This window comes from Arvicola amphibius, chromosome 11 (genome assembly GCF_903992535.2).
Source record: "Arvicola amphibius chromosome 11, mArvAmp1.2, whole genome shotgun sequence".
Classification (NCBI taxonomy): Eukaryota; Metazoa; Chordata; class Mammalia; order Rodentia; family Cricetidae; genus Arvicola; species Arvicola amphibius.
In genome coordinates, this window is record NC_052057.2 from 22,966,377 (window position 1) to 22,989,960 (window position 23,584).

The 23,584-nt window shown below is 42.8% G+C and overlaps 1 protein-coding gene across 13 annotated transcripts in view; it reads right to left on the reverse strand.

Moving 5' to 3' along the window:
- Window positions 1-23,584, reverse strand: part of Dclk1 (doublecortin like kinase 1) — a 279,460-nt gene that overhangs the window by 53,157 nt on the left and 202,719 nt on the right. For 3 of the 13 annotated variants that reach the window (XM_038347475.1, XM_038347473.1, XM_038347477.1), the window contains exons 5-7: window positions 16,929-17,023; window positions 2,662-2,746; window positions 89-197 (exon numbers count right to left, since the gene is read on the reverse strand). In XM_038347475.1, the coding sequence (XP_038203403.1) occupies window positions 89-197; window positions 2,662-2,746; window positions 16,929-17,023 (289 nt within the window). Of the gene's footprint in view, window positions 1-88; window positions 198-2,613; window positions 2,747-13,279; window positions 13,391-16,928; window positions 17,024-17,846; window positions 17,932-23,584 lie in introns of those variants that run through there. The other 10 variants (XM_038347479.1, XM_038347481.1, XM_038347478.1 and 7 more) reach the window with 6 other exon arrangements.

Here is a 23,584-nt window from a genome sequence, read left to right on the forward strand (position 1 = left end):
TCTCTGTTTGAAAATAGAGACTGGACCATGGAAACCATGAAATCCAAGCGGTTCATTTAAGGTCCCACACAAGCAGCCCCCTGCTTACCTCTCTACACATTCCTTGACAACAGCGAAATTTCCATCTCCTATTGTTCTCCCAACTTTGTATCGCTCTGTTATTGTGGCAGGAATCTGGAAGCCTTCCTCCGACTCTTCTGAAAGAATTAGTGGTGTGTTTTTATTGATTGGGAAGGGGCCACAGATGTTGTATGAAAGATACACTCCTAAGCATCATCTCACGGGCTGGAACCAATTCAGAAGTAATTGTGGGCAGGCCCCCTCCTTTACAGGCTCATACAGACTCAATGGTCTTCACCAAGGCAAACGATAAATTAAAGAAAGCCTATCGGGCCCACCTGGAGCGATATCACTGCAGCTTATGTTTTCTGCTGCAGTGGGGATTCAGAGGAGGAAATCCCGCATTTCAAACTTCATGCTCATTTCATCAACGACCTTCACTGAATACCCATTGTGTGCAGGGAAATGACATTTTATGTACAGGGCAGAGGAAAAGGCATTTCTGGAGGAACGCTGAGCAGTTTGACATGGTACAAGCATGAGAAGGTCCTGCTGTTTGGACACCGAGCTTGACTCCATCCTGAAATGGATATCTCTGCAAAATTCCTCGTGCACTAAGTATCAATGAGCAGATTTTTGACAAATGTTCTCACCAAGCAACCTGCATGGCAGATGTCAAGTTTAAACCCTGATATCGATTATGTCTGCGGGCAGAACAGTTTTTGTAATAACACAACATAGTCTCCCTCTGAAAATGTATTTTGAAACATTTTACAAATGCCTAATAAAGCTTTAGATATCCATGGCTGTAAAATTAAATAAGCCATGCTTGGGTCACATAAATATGATGCATCACTTTTAACATGTCGAGGGTATAAAAAGCCTTTTAAATCTGGGCTGTAAAATGTACATGCCTTCAAGTTATAAATCCCAGATTTCTCCCAGGCAACCCGCGTGCAAAATGGCATAGGAGCCTAGCGAGCTTCCTCATTTCTCCTGGCTTGTCCTCATACACTGAGTCTCCCCCTTCAAAATAAATGTGGGTGCCCAGCAAGTTTTGTAGCTCACATTTCATGTATGGGACTGGGGAAGAATGGATGGAAATTCATTGAGGTCCTTTGTGCTGGCCTCACAGGGTCCAGTCTGCACACCTGGGGTGGCTTTTCTAGACAGAAAAGTCAAAATGCAGGGCAGCTACCTCTACTATGCCCCTGTGCATCTTCACAGTCTCCGCACTGTGGATGGCACTTCCCTCCTGGGTCACTGGAAGCTACCTTGGCAGTGCCCAGGATAAAGTGAGGACTGCAGCCAGTCAATGCCTCCTCCCTTGCCCCATCCAGGAAAGAGTCAGGATTTTGCCTGTATCTGAAAGACCCACCCTGGGGATTTTCATCTTCTCCTTGAGGAGGGGAGGAAATGGCTGTGGGCCAGCTGAATTTAAAAACCTTCTGGTAGATGATAGGATCTTAGACTCTTTGTACCTGGGTAATACAGTATTGTCTGTGGACTTCGGGATAATTGTGATCCTACAGATGGGGTCACCTGTCCCTGTTTTCCAGTGGAAACACTCATTGGGACACCCATCCAAGATACAACGTTTGGGATTTTTCTACTAACTATTGATAAAGGTTCCGGTCCCTCTAGACTCAGCCTAGGCTTAGTAAAGGATCATTCCATTGGGTGAATACAGCACAATGGAATGAAGGAGACTTCTAGATGGCAGAACTATAGTTTCAATAATGCAAAAATGCCTGCTCTAACCATGGTAAGAAACAAACGATTCCCACGAGAGTCATGCGTCTTGCTTAATGTCCCAGAGTCCCTCAAAGGGTGCACATTTGGGAAAACAGCAAGTCGCATCATGTGAAGCAGAAGAGTGGCAGTAGTGTCTTCATCTGACACTCTCACTTTTCCAGATTATTTTCCCACATTACAACCCCAGGAGGGTGGAAATGGCGACATTTAAAAATCTGTAAGAAGCTGAAGAGGCTTGTTCCACACCATCCAGCCAGTTAGAAAAAAAGTCAACTCTGCAATGCAGGTCATTTTCTTACATTACAGGCAAATTCTAATGAGAATTAGCTTAAGTGACAAGCAGTGGTCACCAGCAATGGCTTCTTCCTATAAAGTCCTGGTTTGATGGATTGAACTCTCTTAAGTTGGAGACCACCTAGGGGTGCTCACACACAAGACACAGTTGTCTTCGCATTTACAAAAAGGGAGTAGAGCTCGGAGCACAAAGGCAGGCAGGAGCTGATCTTCCTAGGCATCGTGTGCACACACACACAGAGGATGTGCAAGGATTCAGGCCAACTCCTCCTTCCCATCCTCAGACAGTGGGTGCTCATAACTGTAGGAGTCACCCACTCCTGTCCCCAATGACACCCCCAACACACACACACACACACACACACACAGACACATACAGAGAGACACACACAGACACACACATACACAACACACATGAGGTCACCTCTCCCCCCCACAAGCTTCTGGAGTTTGGCTACTCATTGTGTTCTAGACATTATAGTTTTCAGAGTAAATTTAGCTAACCCTTCCTCCATCCCCCCTGCAAGCTGTGCTTTCTCTCGAGCGCATCACCTTCCCCAGGGCCGTCATTCTCATCCATGGAGCTGCAAACTTTTGTGGACGAAAGTGAAGTAGAGGAGCCGCCATGCTGAGAGATCTGTAAGGGAGCAGAAACAGAATAAAAAAAACCTGGATCAGAGCGATGGAGCCTCCAGACACCACACCCAGCCCGGGATCTCAGGAGCTAGTGTTGCCCCTCCCAGGGAGGAACTGGTCTTCAAACTTGGAAAAGGAGGTCTTAAGAACAGTCAACGAGGGCCATGAATCCTGCCTTCCCTATTAGCCAGTGTTTGTGTTGACTGGGAATCATGGGAAACCTGGATGCCCAGGACTTCTTTTCTCAAAATTAGCATCCCAGAGCTCCAGTTTGCCAGATTTCAGGCATCTTACTTCCGTCTTCTAGTCTATGCTGAGCGGCTCAAATGTGGTGCCATTCTGGCCTTATTTCTATTTTACAATAACAAAACGTCTCATAAGTTAGTAATGGACTATTTGAGAAAAAAAAGAAATGACTTAGCTTTAGCAAAACTTTAGAGGGAAGTAGAAGAGTAGGTTTGTGACTCTCCCTTTGAGATAAAAGATGCAGTAAATAGGAGGCCAGCTTGGCATATGCTACGTATGTCTGGGAGAAAGGCAAGGATGAAAGCCTAGGCAGGAGAGTCTCCTGTAGCTTAGATGGATTCTGACTGAAGACCCATGAGAGCAAACAGGGTACTGACTCCATTAGAGGGGAAACCATCAATATTACGACTGGCTGGGAAGAGTATCTGAGAAGGGACACTTCCGTCTCAGCCCCCTGCTTCTCGAGAAAACAGTCTGCACACAGTTATGCTATTTCTAAATAGTGAACACAGCTCGTCCTAAAAGATCTTCCTTCTGTTCCCCTGGGTTTATCCACTTGGTTGGCCTGATGGGAGCAGGAGGCGGTGAGGGGGCGGCATTGGCTCATGGTGCTGGCTGTCTGTGGAGCAGAGAGAAGGGAGAGCGGCTGTAGTTGCATTGATCACGAAGTGGTGATGAGAAGCAAACTTGACCTAGATTTCCTCTGCTCACCCATCTCCCATTCAACCTCCACCCCGGTCCCTCCAGCTACAGCTGAGCACAAAGAGGGCGGAGGAGTTGTTTATGGTTCATACCCAATCGCCTCCTGCACAGAAATCCCAGATATCTGCTTCTTCATAAAACAGACCTATGTGGTTGGGGATATAACACCTAACCACTCCAGGGCCATCTGAGGCAAGCACCATAGGACATTCCTGAGTGACAAAGGGACAAAGATGGATATAGCCCATTGGTGAGGTCATTGATGTTGACAATTGACAAGATTAGAATGAGAATTATACTAATAATGATACTTCTGTTTCCTTGAGGGCATTTTGGAAGTTTTGATATTACTGTTGTATGCCCCCAAATGTCATATGCATGAATAATGCACCCTGTGCTTCCCCGTATCACAAAAATCTTCCCCCATTAAGCTTGGTAGCCAGCTCGAGCTGTTTTGCCATCTTCTCTCAGCTAGCCTCCTTTTGACTAGGAATATCATAGGTTCAAAGATCCTGATTTTGAAATAGAATTTTTGCTTGTTTTTTTTTTAAGTATGACAGTACAGAATCACAACCCACCATGTTGAAGGCACAGAAAACGTGTCAGCTTCGACGTCATACTCTACTGCCTCTCAAGAACGCCTGTTTGGGAAAACTTTACACTTATAATAGCTGCATGGGAGGTGGAGACAAGGCAGATTCATCATGCTGCTGACTAGAGAAAATAAACATGAACAGGACCACACGGGAGGGGAAGCTGAGCGCGCTCCAGAACAGCAAGACGGTCTCCTGCATCATTCCAAACGCAGTGATGATCCGGGCAGAGACGCTTGAAATAAAACGGATAGGCTGGAGAACATCTCTTCTGGGCCTTCTAACCCTTGGTCGTCTTCTCTCAGCGACACAAATGACGTTTCATAATGTAGGTATGTCATGGTTTGAGGTGGCGGATGACACCTTGTCATGTTGTATTCCGTACTTTACAGCCCGATGACACTTTTTCATTAAGAACCCAAGTTAATAGACAATAGCTTGTTTGCTTGCAAAGACGTCACAGTTTATATACTCAGTTTAAAAAGCTGCCTCTGTTAACGAGGCCATCAGGTGCTCTGTATAGATCTCTGACCCATCACCATGGTGACATCTCTTCGATATACCCATCGATAAACTTGCTGCATATTATTCAGCAAACCGTCTTACTGACAGATAAACTGCATTTTCAGCAGAGTAGCAAGGGCCTGCTTCCATGAACACCTGCACAGTGTCAGCTGTGTTTGTTCTATCGTACGAACCAAAGTCCCCCAAGCTTTCTGAGCTCAGCTTATTTTGCATTTTTTAAGAGTAGGGTCAATGAAAGTATGCTGATATCTACAATTGTTTTGGCTTTTTCAACTCTAAATTTGTGTTTTGAAAATGTAACCCCATGTCATTTCAAATTCCCTGCTGGTTGAGACCAGTAGATGACTAGTCATTTTAAGATAAAACCTTAATTAGGTATAAAGAGGGTACCCTGGTAATGGAAAGTTCTGGTTTTCTTTATTACACTCAAGTACAGTAAATCTGTTGCCCTCCTAAGGGTATTATCTCTTCTGTCTCCAAAAAAGCAAGAAGCTGGATAGTACACACTCTTCAAAGGCGACGAGCCTTCACGGACTCAAAGAACTTCAGGAACCGAACCGGACCTTGAATGCAACCTTCCCCGCCATATTTCCACCCAGAGATCAAGTCCCCCACTATAGATGGGTGCAGCCAGCACTCTAGACATTTTCTATCCATCATTCTTATTGCCCGTTTCTAGGGTTAACCAGTATGAGTGGAATCCATTCCACAAGACAGAACTTCAGGCTTTGGGAAACAAACAGGACTCCCTCTGGGTCTCCATTTGCACATGCCCGTATTTTCCTGTTCATCACGTGATAAGGATCTGGGACTCCCTCCCCCAACCCCCGCTCCTGGAGGCCCACAGCGCTGTCAATCCTCTTTGAACCCCTGGGACTCAACACTGAAAGCAACTGTCTAAATGTGTTCTCACCAATACTGAACCTTCTTCCTCGTGCATAGATGGCACTTCAAGATCATCCTGACTTCTCCTCAGAGCCACATTTGAGCGTTTTACCAACCTCACAGGTGAACCCGCTTCACTACTTGAGAGGTTGGCTTATGACTAAGCGCTGAGACTTTATGTATGTTAAATGCCATCCTTAATGATATTCAATTATTTTTATATTTTCTCCTAGACTGTTAATTTCTGGATACTGGTTTTGCCATTCCACCCACTACCCTCTCTTTTCCTCTCCCTTCCCCCACTCCTGTAATCAGCAAGCCTCTCTGTGGGAGCTGTTATGAACCTGCCTGGGTATACTAAGACACTTCGTCTCTCCTGGAACATTATGATTTCATTTGCATGTCTGGCTTGGAAGCAGTCACAAGCACATATAACGAGCTCTTTAGAAGTGACCTAATGAAATCAGCCAGTCCTTCATACTGACCGACAGACACCGAAGGGACCGGCTGCTTCTAAATAAAGTTGCTACTTTGACGGGAAGTGGACAAATCACTGTAGAAGGTCCGCGCTGGTGAGATTTTTATGTTGATTTCGGTTAGTTTGCTAATTCAGAGGCATCTGGGCCTATAGTACGAAACATGTGGCTATTTTAGAATTGAACACAATTAGCCGCTCCGAGAGGTGCCGTGACATTTGAGATGTCATCGCCTCCCAGCGGAGTTAATGAGAACCATTTGGGCAGGTTGCTGACACCTGGAGGCTTTTACAGAACACCTCCATAAAAGCGCTCCCTTGCAAAGTAAGAACACACCTCGAGCACAGTGATTTAGCCTGGAATCACATAACAGATGGGGAGGGACCCTGCATACCTTTTGAAGTAAGTGAGAAAGCTGAGCTAGCAGCTCTAACCACATTTTACCAGGATGGATCTGACGACGATGCCGTCAAAGAAACAGTTCATTTTTAAATGTTATGAGTTACTTATGCCGTCTGTATGAATGTTGTCACTCAGCCAGGGTCCACCCTGCATCAAGAGTTGGAAAATATCCAGTGGATACAGTTGAAACAAGCGGTGTAGACAAATCTATCATAGAGCCCAGCTTTGAATGGATGATAGTCACTTTCTCCAGATTCTACCTTGGCATGTAGTTCTGTTTTGTTGATGTGGAAAGGGGCTAAGAAGAACCACAACACCAAATGCTCACCCTTGTTTGAGTTCTGAATTAGCTTCATAGAGGAGACCTAAGAAACAAATGTTTCACAGACTAACCACTGTCTGAGAAATCTTGACGTTAGGTCTACAGAGAGTTTGAAGACAACCCAATATAGCAATGTGAAAAAATAATGTTTGTGTGGGGCACTGAAGGCTGGTAAAGAGTTTGCGTGCCATAGGAAAACCATGCATTTATTTACTCTCCTAGGGCTTGGATAACAGAAAGCTCATGGTACCTGCAGCCACAAACAGAAACCCACTCTTTGAAATAAGGCAGGCTCGGTCTACATTATTAATGGTGGGTTCATCCTAAGTAAACTCTAAGAAATACACGGTCAAATGAATAACCAAGAATAAATATGTGAATATTTAAACACTCAGAAAGTTTCAGTCAAATTGTTTACAAGACCAGAAAATTATCACTCAGGAAACTGGGTTGTTGACAGGAGGAACATGTGGGAATGGTGATCTTGGACTCTATCTTTGCTAGAGAGACCATGGGAGGTAAGACTTGAAAAGTGAGAGGATTCGTTTACAGTACCATCCCCGATGCATCAGGGAGTCGGTCTCCTTTGCCTCTGCTTCAGAACCGGAACACTCAGGCAAAGATCTTCACACCTGCCATGTAAGCCGTTTGTCCAGAGCCCATTACACTGCACAGCGTAATCCCTCCGTTTCACTTTTCAGAAACCCACAGCTTGGAAGGGGTTAATGATGTCAGCTTCTGTACCCCATGGATGAGAGTCATTCCCTTAGGAATTTTCTCCTTAAGTTTTCAGTCTTTAACGAGGAGAGCTCACAACTATCTTAGGCACCTACTTCATTTAAATTTAATCTGTTACATGAAGTATGAATGCATTTTGGAATTATAATAAATTTGGAGATTTTCCTCTAGCTGAACCATTGTAGCTATAGATACTGAATAAATTTATCATGGAAACAAGAAAGAAAAAAATTACAGCCAATTAATATTAAGCCCAACAGAAATCTCGTAAAAATGTTAGATTTAAAACTGTAGTGATTATCTTTTATAAGTTTTAAAAGATTTACATATTTATTTTATGTATATGAGTGCTCTGTTGACTTTATGCCAGAAGAGGGCATCAGATCCCACTAGTAGATGGCTGTGAGCCATTATTCTGTTGCTGGGAATTGAACTCAGGACCTCTGGAAGAGCAGCTAATGTTCTTAACCACTAAGCCATCCTCTTCAGTCCTGATCTTTTCTAATTTTAATGAAAAATATTTCTCCTAACTTGATGAGTACAATTTTCTATTCTTTATACTGTACTATGAATTAAATACATTATTTTTCCTAACATAAAGTTGAGGTATCAAATGCTTTTGAAATCACTATTTAATTGTAATTTATTAAATATATTTATCCAACATTTAAAAAAAAAACAAGTAGCCTGTATAAAAACATACTCATATACATCTTCCCACTGAAAATTCTATGACCTTAGGGAAAAGGTCATTAATCCCAGGAGAAAGCTAATATGAATTTTTCATTTCCCCTGCAAGCCAGTTGCCATTTTGTCTGATAAATTCACCTTGAAAGCAATCCTGAGAGGAATGTACATTGCTAATTGCAAGGCAGCCCATGGAAAGAGCATTTCCTGTCAGACAATCTTACTTTGTTTGCCTGACAGGATTTTATACTTCATGTGTGCTATTCTGTAGCCTGTCCAGCATCACCTGCTGTTATTACTCAGTACAAGGAGCCTGTGTCTAGGGCGACGAAGGCAACCCTTGCCCTACACAGTTATTTCAGTTCTAGCCATCTAACCAAAAAAAACAAAAACAAAAACAAAACAAAAAAAAAACAAACTCACTGAACAACATCAGCAGTTTTTCCTGTTTATTACATGGTTTAGCTAAGCCGCTAAATGTCACAGAGTTAAGTTCAGAAAAGGGTAACACGGTTGCATTGAGAAACACAAGGTACAGCATTTTACGAGGGCCCGGGAACGTTCCAGACTGGGCAGTCCGCTGGAGCTTTCCGTTAGTTCCCATCTCCACAAGCTCTGCAGGTTGCCTGGAGTGGTGTGCTTTCCAATATCCCGCTCTTAAGACATTTTAATACCAAATGCTTTCTAAAGAGATTATACATCCAAGCAACCCCAACTGCGATGGTATGCAACCTTTATAAAAAAAATCCAACTTTATAACATTCATAGTGTTTCCAAGAGTCCTCAGAAATAAAATGGGAACTAAGTTCCTTGCCTGGCAATGAGCAAAAATGCCTCAAACACACATCACAGTAAAATGAACTTCCATATTCTCTTCCTAATAACCTTCGAATATCTACTACCCTGGCTTCAAAACCATTGTGTGGCCATATATAATACAAACACCTAGTGTCTCATGCTTCACTTACACTACGTCAGAATTTATCCATCACCTTTTATTACAATAAAATACATTTTAAAGACACCATATGTCATGCGCCCTTAACATTATAGTGAGGGCCTCAGATTTTCCAGTTTTCCCTACATGCGTTACAGGTACAACATTACAAGTATTTTTCAGCTGACAGCTAATATGCTGCATCAGGCAATTCTTATAATGAATGGAACGTATTTCTGATTTCCATAGTATTCCTCTGTGGGTTTGCTCAACCCAACACGGCTGACACTAACATGCACAATTAGAGGCGCTGGCAAGGCTGATGCAAATGGGCACGGATGAGCAAATAAATGTACACAGACAGCAAGCGCCAGTCAATAAGCATCTTCTAGTGTGTGTACACTCATGTAGACACACATACACACACGGCAAGTATCTGCCAAATAGTTTAACAGTTTATAAGCATGGAAAGAACACACGGGATGGCCTTACATGTTATCTGGCTTTGTAACTAACGGTCAAATCTACTTTGACGTTTTCCTATTTTTATTTCAACTACCCACACGTCTAGAAATCATTTTGTTTAGTGAGCACGGATTGATAGTCACTGTTGCCAGCAATATACACACAGCAGGAAAATATCATTGCAGTCAATCAATTTACTCACTGGACACCGAGAATTTGCATTTAACCAGTGAGCGTGCACATTTAACAATCAATGTAAGATTGGATTTGCTTGGATTTTCAATTTTTTGTTTGTCTGGATTTCAATTAATCTGGGATAAATCAGTACAAGTGAATGTCCGGAGCTGTTTCATCATGCTAATTTAACAAACTGATTTTGCACTTAAATATGTGCCAACTAATATGCCTGTCCCCAAATTTACACGACATAAAGCTTTACATACAGTCTACAAGAGCCAGTAACTTATAAGGCCACACCACAGATATCACCTTTATTCTTCACGTTCTATATACATACACAGATGTTTACGTAGGCACACCCACATATACACCTAGTCCTGCAAATGCACACAAACACCTACACACCTGTATAGATATATGGCCACCATAGAAACAGCTCAGCAGAGCTCAACAGTTAAAATATATGGGCTTATCTTCTAGGATTACTTTTATATATTTCCATTCACATTTTTTTTTTAAATGAGGCTTTTAGACTTCAGCGTTTTTAAATGGAAACAAAAGCAAAGCACATGAGAGCAAAGCCCCCTGGCTGTTTAGCACACGGCTCCCAGGCAGGGTGCCGGCCAGAGCTACTCAGATGTCTGCAGAACATGGAATCGGGTTCTGAAATGTTAAGGTGACCTCCTGTGCGCATGCAGGCGTGTGTACAGATGGGTGGGCCTCAAATGCCCAGTTTAGAAACCTGTGACAGTACAGACCTGCTGCCAGAGTGATGACTCAGACAACGACTATTCCACATGGCTTTCAAGTTCACGCTGAACACCACGCTCTGCGTGCCACTAGGTTTTTAGCTTCTAAAATGCTGAAAGCAGGGAACTCTTTGCAACATCTTTCTCTCTAGCTTTGTCTAAAAAAAAAAAAACTGTAAACACAAATGCAAAAGCCCAGAAAGGTCAACACAGCATAGTCTGCATTTAGAGGTTCATCAGCAGGAGAAAGCTGTGTGTCTTTTGTTGGATGGTGCCTTCCCCTGCTCAGAGGGGCATTCTTAAAGTCAGCGACTAATGATGTAAAAAGAATTTTTAAAAAAATAGCCACATCTTAAGTGACTGTAAATTACCCATTGGGTTCCACCAAGGAACTGGTTTGCTGCTTGGCTATTTAAAAAATTCTTCTTTAGTAGACTAGAATTATCTCCTGCAGAAAAAAAGATCTCAGAGTATGCTATCTCAATCTCGGAGGGACTTTAGTTTCAAAAAGTAAATGAGATATATGGCCCTTGAACAATCCGTTAATAAAAGTCATATGTTCGAAGATGAAGCGCTGCGGAATAGCATCTCTCTGGAACTGCCTGAACGGAAAGTTGGCCATAATACCTCCTGGCAATTAGTCCAGGTCCACTCTCTTTATGCTGTGTCTAAACCAAGCCATGGGCTTTACAGCGATTGGCAATCCTTCCTACTTACCCAGAACAAAGCATGTATTGGGCCTCTCTAAGCGGTAGTTGTCTCTAAGCCTGGCAGCTCAGGGGAGCTGAAATTACGAGACTTTGTAGTTTTGTTCTGGACCATCTGACCCACTGCTTTCTTTGCATTTTTGACAGGCTAGTCAAATACATACTAATCTTTTACGGGTTCAACTCTATTAAGCAATGCATTTTACAAAGACATAACACTGTAGCAGACAGCGCGGGCATCCTCACAGATGTTTAGTGTCTCAGCTAAGACAAGGCAGCCCTTTGATCTCAGCAAGAGTCTCTGTTCATGTCTATTGGAAACAGTTTTAAAATCTGAAGTCTGGAGCAGGTATGATTGTTTTCTGTCCTTTCAAGATGGAGGGATCAGTCTGCAGTTCTCAAATAGCGCGCCCGAGAAGTGCTCTCCTCTAACAGACAGGATAATGAGACACTAATTATGACTCGGCTAAATTTTCAAATGCTGGTAGGTTGCCTGGACACTTTAGTTTTCTTCTCCAGTCGGAATATTTTATTCACTTGTCAAGTGAGATGGTAACAGAGGTAACTATAAACCAGATGGGGAAATTTGCTAGTTGAACAGTCTACTGAGGGAAATAAATCAATAACATTTGAAACTGTATGGCAAGGGAATTCCTCTCCATCTTGAATCAGGCATTTTCAAATTGTTTTCAAGAAAAAATTTGAAAGAAATTTCAAGTAAAAGGCTCCAAGTGGCACCATACATTTTAAATCTGTCACCCTACTGAGATATGCCAAGCCTGGAAAATATAAAATCCATGCTTCGTTAAGTCTTAAATTGTTAGTGTTTGAGCTAGTAAAAAGAAATGGTCACAGGGTATGGTCTAAATACAATACACCATACGCACTGATTTCTAACATCCAGATTTAAAAATAATTGCTTTACGTGGAAGCAAAGCTGACTTTCACTTTTGGAACTAGAGAGCTAGAGGAGAGGAATTAGTAGGTTAACATTTAACAGTGGGTTATAATCATAGACGCACTTGGTTGACACAAAAGGAGTTTTGCATATAAAGATTTCCCAAACAAGATCCAGGAACGATCAGAATGGAGTTTTGGATCTCTGCGGGCCCAATGTACATAAGTCCCATTTAGAAGAATTTCAATTCTCAAACTTTTTTTTTTTTTTTTTTTTGAAAAAAAAAGAGAGCAAGTCAATTTTTGTTTTTAGGTCAAAAACTTTACATAGCTGAAAAAAAATATAAATTTACTGCCGGTGTTGTAGGGAAGCATTGTATAATTAATAATGCCAAGTTCTTCATTTTTCCATGTAGCTGAAACTATTTTTTTTATAAAAGATAATGTTGGAAAATAAAATCCACGTGACAGGAAAAGCAGAAAAGATTCTTTCTGCCTAACGTCAGCTGCAGATGCCTCCTGCAGGAGCTCCTACTCCTCCTCAGACACATTCATTCAGAAAAATCAGGAAGAGGTTTTGCAGTATTTTACAATAAAATAACTAAACAACCATACGATATTTTTTAAAAAGGGTGTACCTTTTAGAAAAACCATGCCTGCTACTGTTACTTAAATTTGTTTTATATTAAGTGCAGAAAAATTGTATCTATATGTCTACGATGATTAAAAAGAAAGCTCATTTATAGAAACGGGGGCTCTGTAATGTTGGACTGTTAGGGCGGTTCTTGTACTCAACATTAGATTCATATATGAAATTTGCCTGGAACCAGACCTTACTCATAAAAAGTGATGGAGCAAATATTGTATTCAAACTCTCCTCGGTTACATCAAATGGAGGAGATACTTTTAAAAAATTCTTCCAAATAAGAAGACCATGGGTAGAAAATGTCTGCATGCTTGTTTCTGTATATCTTATTTATGCAAAACTCTTTTGTGTATTTTGCTGTTAGATGCTTGCTTAGAAAATGGGAAATCTTGATCCCATCACAAACCATACATATCGCTCCATTGTGTCTTTTACACTGAGTCTCCTACTGAGTCCAAATCATCCGATGAGAGGGGGCGGTACAGGTCCTGTAAGATGAAGGGCAGGACAGATTTGTTTACTCATCTTTCTCGGGTTCGCTGTCGCTCCCCGAGGAGCAACTTGGAAAGGGATGGGTCCTTGGCTTCTAACATCATTAGAACTACTCAACTCATCAGCTTTGGATAAGAGAGAGGATAACACAGGCAGAGTGATGACTTCATTTCATTGGCACGACAAATGCTTCCTGTGCTACCAGGGGCTCCTTCCTGCCTTCCATCATGTCCAGGTGGAGTTATATGGCCCTTGCTGCCAGCCAAGATCAACTGTGCTATTCTGTGCCTAGGTAATTCTTCTATGGACTTTTTCTTCCCATTCTGGGTTGGAGAATGTGTTTACCTCACCAAATAACTTATGAGATGCAGCAGCTGGCACTCAGGATATTCTGGGATGTAACTCCAGTGTGTGGCTGCACATACACAGTGTAAACCCAACACACTTTGTCCTTCACAGTTTTATGTTTGGGTGACTGGAAGAAATCTCCATTATCCCCATCCCCATCCCATCCCAACTACTCTTCTAGGTCCCAATCCCTTCTCCATCTCTTCCCATCTTCTTCTTGCCTCTGTCTGCTACTATATCTCAGTGTTAGTAGCCAAGCAACCAGCTTAGTTCTACCAAGAGCGTCTACAGTTGGCTTTTTTTCAGTTTGGGGCCTCCCACTCCTACATCCTCTGCTGGATCAGTTAATCTACAAGAGTCAGCGATGTGGGAGTGTAATGGGGAGCTTCATTCAACCTACACAACATAACACATTTTTTCCTTGATGTCTTAAGTAAAGGGTCCAAAAAACATTCATGGATGGGAAGAGAGCCTCAAAAGTTGACTTCTGAGGCCAGGCAGACACTTCTAGGTGGTCACTTAACTAATTGTGCTTTTTGTATATAGGAAGGACGCTGGGTCTACTGTCTCCAGGGTGTTCACGAAGAAAGAGCTGTGACATGCTGACGTGTCTCTCCTATGACTATTCTAAAATGTCAAAAAGAAGTCATTTAGCAGCATGATTTTAAGGGAAGGAAAACAGCCTAAATCATAGTTAATGCAAGCAAAAATACAGATTTTTTTACTTGTAAAAAAATATATTCTTTTTAAAAATTAGCTTCTGCTGTATTTAAGGTATGTGTATGTGTGTGTATGTGTGTATATGTGTGTAAGTGTGTGTGTATGTGTGCGTGTGTGTGGCGGGGGGTCTGGATGGCTTTGGCAACTTATTTTTTGGGTATGTTACTAGGCAACACAGAAAGCAAAACTAGAAGTGGCTACTGTTTTCTAATTTTCAATAAAAGGAATTAATTGATTCTCTGCAGTGTCTTCCTTTAGCTCGGGCCATCTTCCACTTATTTCAGCATTTCCTGCGCAGAAGAAGAGCCAACCATTCGAAAAGAATAATAACCAAATTTGAAACAGGAACAGTTTTAAGGGATATTCTGGTCCCATTTTGACAGGGAGGGGGTTATTTGATGCAGTTGTCAACACAAAAAGATGAAAGTGCCTCTCACCAAAGCAGCTGGAAATGTCTGCATGGTACAGAGATGGAGGGTGTCCATAAATTCAAAGGCTTGGAAACAGAGCTGTCTTGGAATACATGTAGCTAAACTCAAAAGCCTAGAAACTAAACCATCTTTGAATGCGTTTGGTATCCTGCTTACAACATGTGTTTAATAAATGTTTTCAGATGGTGATAAGCTCTCTGTCCTCCTAAAAGTAAACGAGAGACTCTTGGCTTCCTCAGTGATAGCGCCAACCCGGTGGTTTAGATGGCAAGACGAAAAAAATCTGTCAGAGAGCCACACCTGTTCATTATTTCTGAAGCGCTACAACAAAGTGTTAATTATGTAAGTCAATGCCTACAAAGCTGGATGCATTTTTTCTGCCTCAGTTGAATGGGAAAAAAATCCCACTGAAGCCAAGAAGAAAAAGATGCAAATTCTGACCTCATTTTCTTAGTAAAGGACAGCTGAGTGAACTTTTAACTCCCAAGATGGAGGGGTCCCCACTAGAAACTAGAAACAATGAATTTAGTCTCAACAACTAAACCTGAGATAGATCAGTAAAGTCTGAGACTGAGTTCAATGGATCAAAAGCTATTTTGGTTTCTCTGCTAGGTGTGTTCTCTGAAGCACACATTCACTTGGAGACAGAGGACGCTCCTGAGACATTCTCTATGCTAGATCTCTGGCTGTGTCTACAGGGTGAAACCTTGCTAGCTAGCATTTGTGAGTACAGAATGGCCACTGTACACACTGGCTCTTTCCTCACCTAAGGACAATCTCTTACGACAGGGAATGAATGTAGCCAATTCTGCACTGAGTAGCTCATCAGTGGTTCCTGAAATCACTCAGGATGGAAGACGGATTTCTCTAATGATCCCACCATTGAATAGAGAAGCAGCTATAAACCACAGGCTTTCACAGACTGTACAGGCTTGACTTGACACCAGGAGAACCAGCAGAGAAAGATATTTGGGACAAGAGGTTCAAATGACTACAGACTAGCTGATTTCTTTTTTGGCCCCCCACTTAAAAATGGCTAATGGGTTTTGGCAGCCTAAAGATCCAACTTGTGTAGAAAACTTGAAAGAGAGGGACTTCCATATTTGATGAGCTTAAATTTATCAAATTTAGAAGTTTCATTTAAATGCATAATAAGAGAAATTAAATTTTAAAAGTCTGGTGTTTAATGGTTTTTGAGATTTCTGTTTGTTAAGCCGGTTCAGTGGGTGCCATCATATAAGCTACCTAAGGATCATACCCCCTACCTCTTTCCTGAAAGCAGCACCCTGAGGGGTCCATCTACTTTTCCCAGCACGCCCTTGCCCTTTTCCCTTCCCCAGTTCTTATCTTCTGGCCTTAATATGACTGGAATGGATGAGCAGCATAGGGAGTAAAGAGGATTTGAGTCTTTTCATTCCAGATGGAGAACTAATGGTCACCCCCTTGCTTAACCTGGAGAAGCTAACACCCTATCCAGTAACTTTTACATGCTTGTCTCTGAGCTCAGTTGATTTCTCTGCTATTACACGAGAGGCTAAAAATAAACACAAGATGTGCTCGGTGTGGGTCCATTCACAAAACTGGCATCCTACGTTCCTATGGCCTGCTTCATGGCTTCTCCACCTGCTCTGGACCACCCTGCTTGCCTCTGCGCAATTTCCCACTAGGATGCTGCCTCCTTTGGCTGTGCCTTTCCTTCAAGGGGCTGGTGATTAATGGCAGTATCTAATGACATTAATTACAACTAAGGACACTGGCATACATAATAAGGTACATGCATTATGAACAAACAAGAGGGCATTTAAAACGGAAACAGCAAGGGTCCATGTTACTCAGAATTAAAAGTGGGCAAATTTGTGGAAATTGAGAGACCTGGGTTCTCCCTGAATCATAGCAATGGCGATTGGCACACAGGTTACCCCTTGCCCTGGCTTGGTCATTCCCTCCAGAGAAGCAGCACTTTCTGCTGGCACCCACGCCACTCCGCACAGAAACCAAGACAGCTCTTAAATAGGTGGCTTGCTTGTGCCCTTACCCTCTGCTTCCGCAGGCTTCCTGGGCTGGTGGGTGACGGACTTGGTGACTTGCCCGAACGTGGAGTGGAGAGCTGACTACCAGGGGTTCCATTGACTGGAAATAGAAGGAATCACACACAGAGGAAAAGAGCACATTAAAGAACTTTTCACGACAATTCATCAGAAAATAAACAGAGAAGGGACATTGGCTAAAAATTAGACCCATCATGAGACTCTTGAAGCAAAGCCTTGGGAATACCCATCCTCAGACATTCACTGTTCTGCTAATCTTGGGTTTAACACAGTAGCAGGTTACATAATTTAAAAAGATGTACTTTGCATAATTTTCCAGAGATGGCTTTATTTGAACCAAGACTTGAACACATTCATGAATGTGTTCAAGGCTTTGAGACATCTTTTGGTGTGTGTCTTTAGTTTAGTTGCCCAGTGGGAGAAAATATTGAAACAACTCACAGGTGGGATTCCCAGAGACTTTTACACATTCCTACACTCATTTATGTCCTGTCTATCCCCCTAGCCCAGCCAGATTCTGATGGGTCTTCCCCAAACTGGACAAAATAATTGCCCACAGATGCACAGAAACCCCATACAGTTTGTCTTTGTTGCTACTGAATTGATAAAAAGCTGCCAACAGGTCCCAAACTTGGGAATTTTACTCAACACTTAAGTCGTAGAAAACACTGTCAGTAAACCTAGATGAAGCTTCAGAAGCAGGCAAATCTTTTTTTCTAATACCACCTCTGAGAACGCATACCTCCCCTCCCTCCCCCCACCCAAGACATGATTTTATAAAGACATCAGAGGCTGCCACTCTTGGTTTGGCAACCCTGCAGATAGGGAGACAAGAAGACTCAGGCAGGAGAAACATCCGTCCTGGAGGGTGCCCTGGGGGAGAGCCGGCGGTACATGCCACTTACCTTCTATGAGTTCTAACATGGACACAGTCTTAGTGTTTGTCCTGACAACAGCCCGAGCGAGCCCAAGCCTCCTCTCAGACCAAGCCCCGCACCCGGCACCCGCAGACGAGGGAAGCAGTTGAACTAGCTAGGGACAGCTAAGGCTGCTCGGGAGCAGGCTGAATGAGATGCAGGATTCATCAGCAGATGCCTTTTCCTGCGTAAGGCTGACGTCTTCCCCGCGGCAGTGGGAGGTGCGGGTTCTCTCTTAGGCTACATCAAAGGTGTCAATTAAGCCTCATGCCAACGCGTTGCCACCGCAACCCCCACCAGACACACACTCACTCCTCACTCCGGAAGCACCAGCCGGCTCAGTCCTTTGCACTGAATCATGAGGAAGCGCCTCTGGGGGCAGGCAACTCAGTGACTCATACAAGAATCAAAATGACAGTAATTCGTCCAAAGCCCGGCAAGTTCCAGGTGATAAGGAAATACAAAAGTCTGTGTGTTTGTGACTTTTTTTTCTTTTCTTTTCTTTCCCACACACTGAGTTCTCATAAAACCTTAAGGGGCTAGGGGAGGGGAAAACTCCTTGGTTCCTTTTGTCTTCTGTTCCAAAGATCTTTAAAATGCCACATAGAATACCAATTGGTAGTTTTTCTTTAGAAATGTATTGATGACTGCTCTTAAGAGCCTTTTTTAAAGGGGAGGGGGGTTGTTTGTTGATGTTGTTTTTGCATAGCACAACAGCAAACTGTGACTTTTAATTTGCTTGTATGCCACTGGGCTGTCTTTATTCAATGAGTTCCACCGTTATGGTTTTCGGGACTAGACTCCAGACAGTGGTCTCTATGAGAAGGGCTAGGAAACAGACCAAGATTTCAGAGATGTAGTAGATGCAGAATCCCCACCCACCCAGGGAAGAGATGCTGCCCCTGGTGGTTGGCTGGAGGGCATCTTTTATTAAATTAACTTTCAAATTGTCCACTTTGACTGTGCTTTATAACTAAGTCATCTTAAAGGCTACACAGACTGATGGGGGAGGGGAAGAGGAGGGGGAGGGATGGGGACCACCAAAGGAAGCAAACACAAAAATGAGTCTTTTTATATTAGGGACTCTGGTTTGTTATTGGTGTTTTGGGTGCCAGAGATGGAGCTTGGAGGGGGGCACACATACCAGCAGGTACTCTCTGAGCAAACCCACACAAGAAACTTCTGCTCAGCAAGTGTGGATGCTGTAGCTTATCGTAGCCTTATGGTCTATACTCCAGTCAATGCGCATGAACCTTTGAGATATATCATCTCATTGAACTCGGGATGATTTTATGACATAAGCAGTATTATTCCCACCCCACCCCCCCATTTTACAGATGAGGGAACTGAGTCATAGACAATGAGCAATTTGAAAACTAAAGGCTGAGATCTAAACTGAGCAGTCCACAACCTACAGGCACTGCTGTTCTCACTTCCCTCAGAGCACCAGACTCACACAGGGTACGAGATTCATGGTAAGGAGTTTGGCTTATACTCAAAGGACAGTGAGAAGCTCTTGAATGATTTTACAGGGAACCAAGGGTCCAAAGTGCATTCTATGAACACTCTCAAGAGCTCCTACTCTGTCAAGAATTGATAAGAGTGGACAATGCTGGACATGAGGCTATCTATCCCTTACAAGAATGACAAAGCGGGGTCAGCAAGATGGCTCAGCAGGTAAAGGCTTTTGCCACCAAGTCTGCGGACCTGAATTCAATCCACCTTTTCCTTCAATATTTCAGACAAAAGGTACTACATTTTCTTAATAATTGGAACCACAAATTCAGGGTCTCATTCCAACCAATCAGCATATGCAGTAGACACTAGAAAATCCTTTCCTGTAGGCAGCTTATTACTGAATATCAAAGTTCCCCAAACATTCTAGGTTTGGAAACTCATGACTTCTTCTAAATGGCCTTTGATTCTATTTGCACTAATGAAGAGACTTTTTAAAAACAGGCTTAAAGGAATTTTTCTCTTTTCAGCTGGATGCCTAGGGTTTCAGGCACCAGCTCCCATGCGAATATTTTCACCTGTGAAGTTGGTAATGACATTAGACAAATCTCAAAGCAAGACTAATTGGGAGGTAAATGGCTCCTCCATTTCACTGAGTAAACGTTTTGCTATGTTCTTGGCATGACCAGATACCATGTTTAAAGGAAGGAAGGAGGGGGTAGGACACGTTAAGAAAGTGGAAAGAGGATCCTAGAGGGAGAAAGGTTTAAGTGAGGAAGGATTGGAAGAATCTGCCAGGAGGGATGTGCAGCATTAAGGAAGTGTGGAAAGTCACACGGGAACCTATTTTTATACGCTAATTAAATACAGTCTTAAAAAGTTGAAACGAAAAAAGGCATGGCAGGGGATAATGCTCCTTCCAGAAGCTATAGGTTATTAAAGAAAATTTCTAGGGCTGATCCGGGGTCTTCCCCAGGAGCTGTTGGTTAAAGAAGTGCTACTGGTGGTCAAAACAAACCAGCCTACTGCCATTGACCTTGCTGCCCACGAGAACTTCATGGTAAAGCCCTGTTGCAGAAACCTCATACTGTGAATGCTGAATGTAGGTACTGGGTTTCCTGGATCTGGATCTGGCCTGGAAGCTTCCTTACTGGTAGCAGACTGTAATGGTTTGAATGTGAATGGCTTCCAGGCTCTTGTATTTAACCTTTGGTTCTCAATTGGTAAACTATTAAGGCCGGATTAAGAGGTGTGGCTTTGGTGGAGGAGGTGTGTCACTGGGGGCACTCTTTGAGGTTTCAGAAGACTACACCAGGTCCAATCTCTCCTCCTCTGCCTCTATCTTGCTAGTAATACATTTGCTTTCAACCCCTGCTCCAATGCCATGCTTGCCACCATGCTTTCTGTCAGAATGATCATGTATTACCCCTCTGAAATGGTAAGCAAGCCCCCGATTAAATGCTGTCTTCTATAAGTTACTCAGGCCATAGAGTCTCATCACAGCAATAGAAAAGTAACTAGGACACAGCCTTTCATGGTGCCGGAAGGTGTTCTGCAGGCTGCTGGGGATAAAAGTCATCACTCAGCTTTGACTCCTTGGAGCTACAGTAAGATCAGGCCTGGCAAGGTGTGTAATAGTGGCATGGATATTACGGTAGACAACCAACTACTTGTTAATGGGATTAGAGGCTGTACCACAGGAAGGAACTCTTGCCTGGTACCATGTACCTGGTGAAGGGCTGTTGGCCAGGGAAACTGTATGCCATCAAGGGAACCCAATACTATCTATCATTTTGCTAAACAGACATATGATTGAACTGTATCCTAAGTAGTCATATTTATATTCATAGATTGGCAATGCTTTCAACCTTCCTAAGAGAAACTTCTTATTATGGCTGGTAACAGTTAATGCAGAGACTTATAAATGGTTAAAATACCAAGCCTCAGGAACATCCTGGAGAAGGAGACAGAAAGAATGGAAGAGATGGAGGACAGGGAGGAGTGCAAAAAGGACCCCTTTTGGACATGACATGGATGTGGTACTCGTGAACTCATTGTAGCTGCTGTTATTGACACAAGATTATGCCCATCACCATTTCATCATGGGAGATGGAAGGTCTTGTGAGGTCCCAGCCCTCCTGAGGTGATGTAGGATTCCTCTCTGTATGCTGTGAATACCATTGGTTAATAAAGAAACTCGCTTGGCCTGATAGGGTAGAACAGAGCTAGGTGAGGAAAACTAAACTGAATGCTGGAAGAAAGAAGACAGAGTTTAGAGAAGCCATGTAGCCCCTGCCGGAGACAGACGCTGGATGGAACTTTACCCAGTAGGCCACAGCCATGTGGCAATGCACAGATTAATGGAGATAGGTTAGTATAGGATATGAGAGACCCAGAAATACACTAGAGTCATTGGCCAAGCAGTGTTTTAAATAATATAGTTTCTGTGTGATTATTTTGGGGCTGAGCAGTCGGGAACAAACAAGCGGCTCTCCTTACAACACTGAGAGACTACTGGTTACGAGGGGAGGAGTGTCACTTTCTTCAGTCACATGGATAAGTTTTCCATGCTCCAATAAACAGACTCCCACTCCCACGCCTGCGAGCAGCACTAATTAACATGATGGGCCACACATACATAGAAAGATATGGAAGCAAGATGGGGATTGGCTGGGAAGAAGGGTTTTAGCAGAGAGGGAGATGACAGAGAGCAATGGCGTGACAATGACTAACGTTCATCATATACACATATAAAACTGGCAAAGAGTAAAATAAGCCAGCAAATAAAAATTTTGGAAAGTCAGGTGTGATGGTAGAAGCCTACACACTTAAGCTGTCATGAAACAGATGCTGGAGGATAGTATTTGAATCAGCCTGGGATACACAGTAAAATCAAGGGAACCCTAGGTGTATAAAAAGACCCAGCAGAGGCAGCAGGGCACGAGGGTGTTCAACTAGAAGCACCACACACTGGAGCTTGCACACCACCAGGAATTTAAATGAGGATTGGGGAGGAGAAAACCCAGCACTTCTACAGAGACAGGGACTCTTCTAAGTGATGAGAATGGCTGAGAAGCACATCCAGGAGACAACTAAGGCTGTTTGTGTGTCTCCAGGAGCAGCAGGACACAGACGGCTGAATAGACTTGTGCAACTCTAAAACACAAAGGTCTTGTCAAGTAGCATCAGTGGTTAGATGCCTCCCATTCTGCCCCAGTCAGGTCTCTGCACCAGAATCGGAGTGCACACAACCTTTGATCTGTCTTTCCTTTTCTGGAAACACAGACCTCAATGCTGCTATAAAAGGCGGAAAGAGAGGGAGGAGAGACGGAGAATATATAAACCACTGTGAGTGCTCTACAGTGTAAGAGACGTTCAAAGAAATTGCACATCACACCCTCCCCATACTTACTACCGCCTCAGCTGGAATCCTCCACCCTTGTTGACTAGAATAACTAAGCTTTCATGGTCTCTTACGGCTGTGTGCACATTTGAAGACATTTATGGTGTGAAAGGCAAAGTGCCTATAGCTCCATTTAACCTGCAGGACTTTTCTAAAAAAAAAAAAAAACCCGTTGTTTAATGAAGTATTTGTATTTATAATTTTGTCTTACCTTTAAACAAGAAGTCAATTAGAAACTTTTATCAGCATCTTACCAGAGTACAAATATATATATATATATATATATATATATATATATATATATATATATATTATAAAAAAACTAGAAAAATGTTTAGTAATGAGAATATATTACTTACAATTTCATAATTTACAATGGGAAAAGTTAAATTGTTACTGTTATTTTAGCAGGGCCTTGCTAAGTAGCTCAGGCTGGACTGGAATGTGATCTTCATGTTTTCAGCCTGTTGAGGGCTAAGATTATAGCATGAGCTATCATGCAGTTTTATAATAGAATTTTTCTAAGTAAAAAAAAAATGTCCAAGTGATAGCTTCAACAGTTATTGTTCCGTTTTCCCTTCAGACTGCATATATACATTTCAAGCTGCTCACTATGACAAAAAGTTCTGGTTTGTCCTTTCCTGCTCTTTATGTTTTAATCGCTACACGGACACAAGTGGAATGAAATCCACTTGCCATTTCCCTGTCGTCTTCCAAACTGAAAATCCCTTAGCTCTGGAACGGAAAAGGCCAGCATCAATGAAGGAAGTGGAGGCAAATAGATGTCTATCTGGAGGTCCCCAGGGTGCCTGTCCAGATGAGGCTCTAGCTGCCTTAGGCTTCCCCTGACTTCATGGCACAAAGGAGC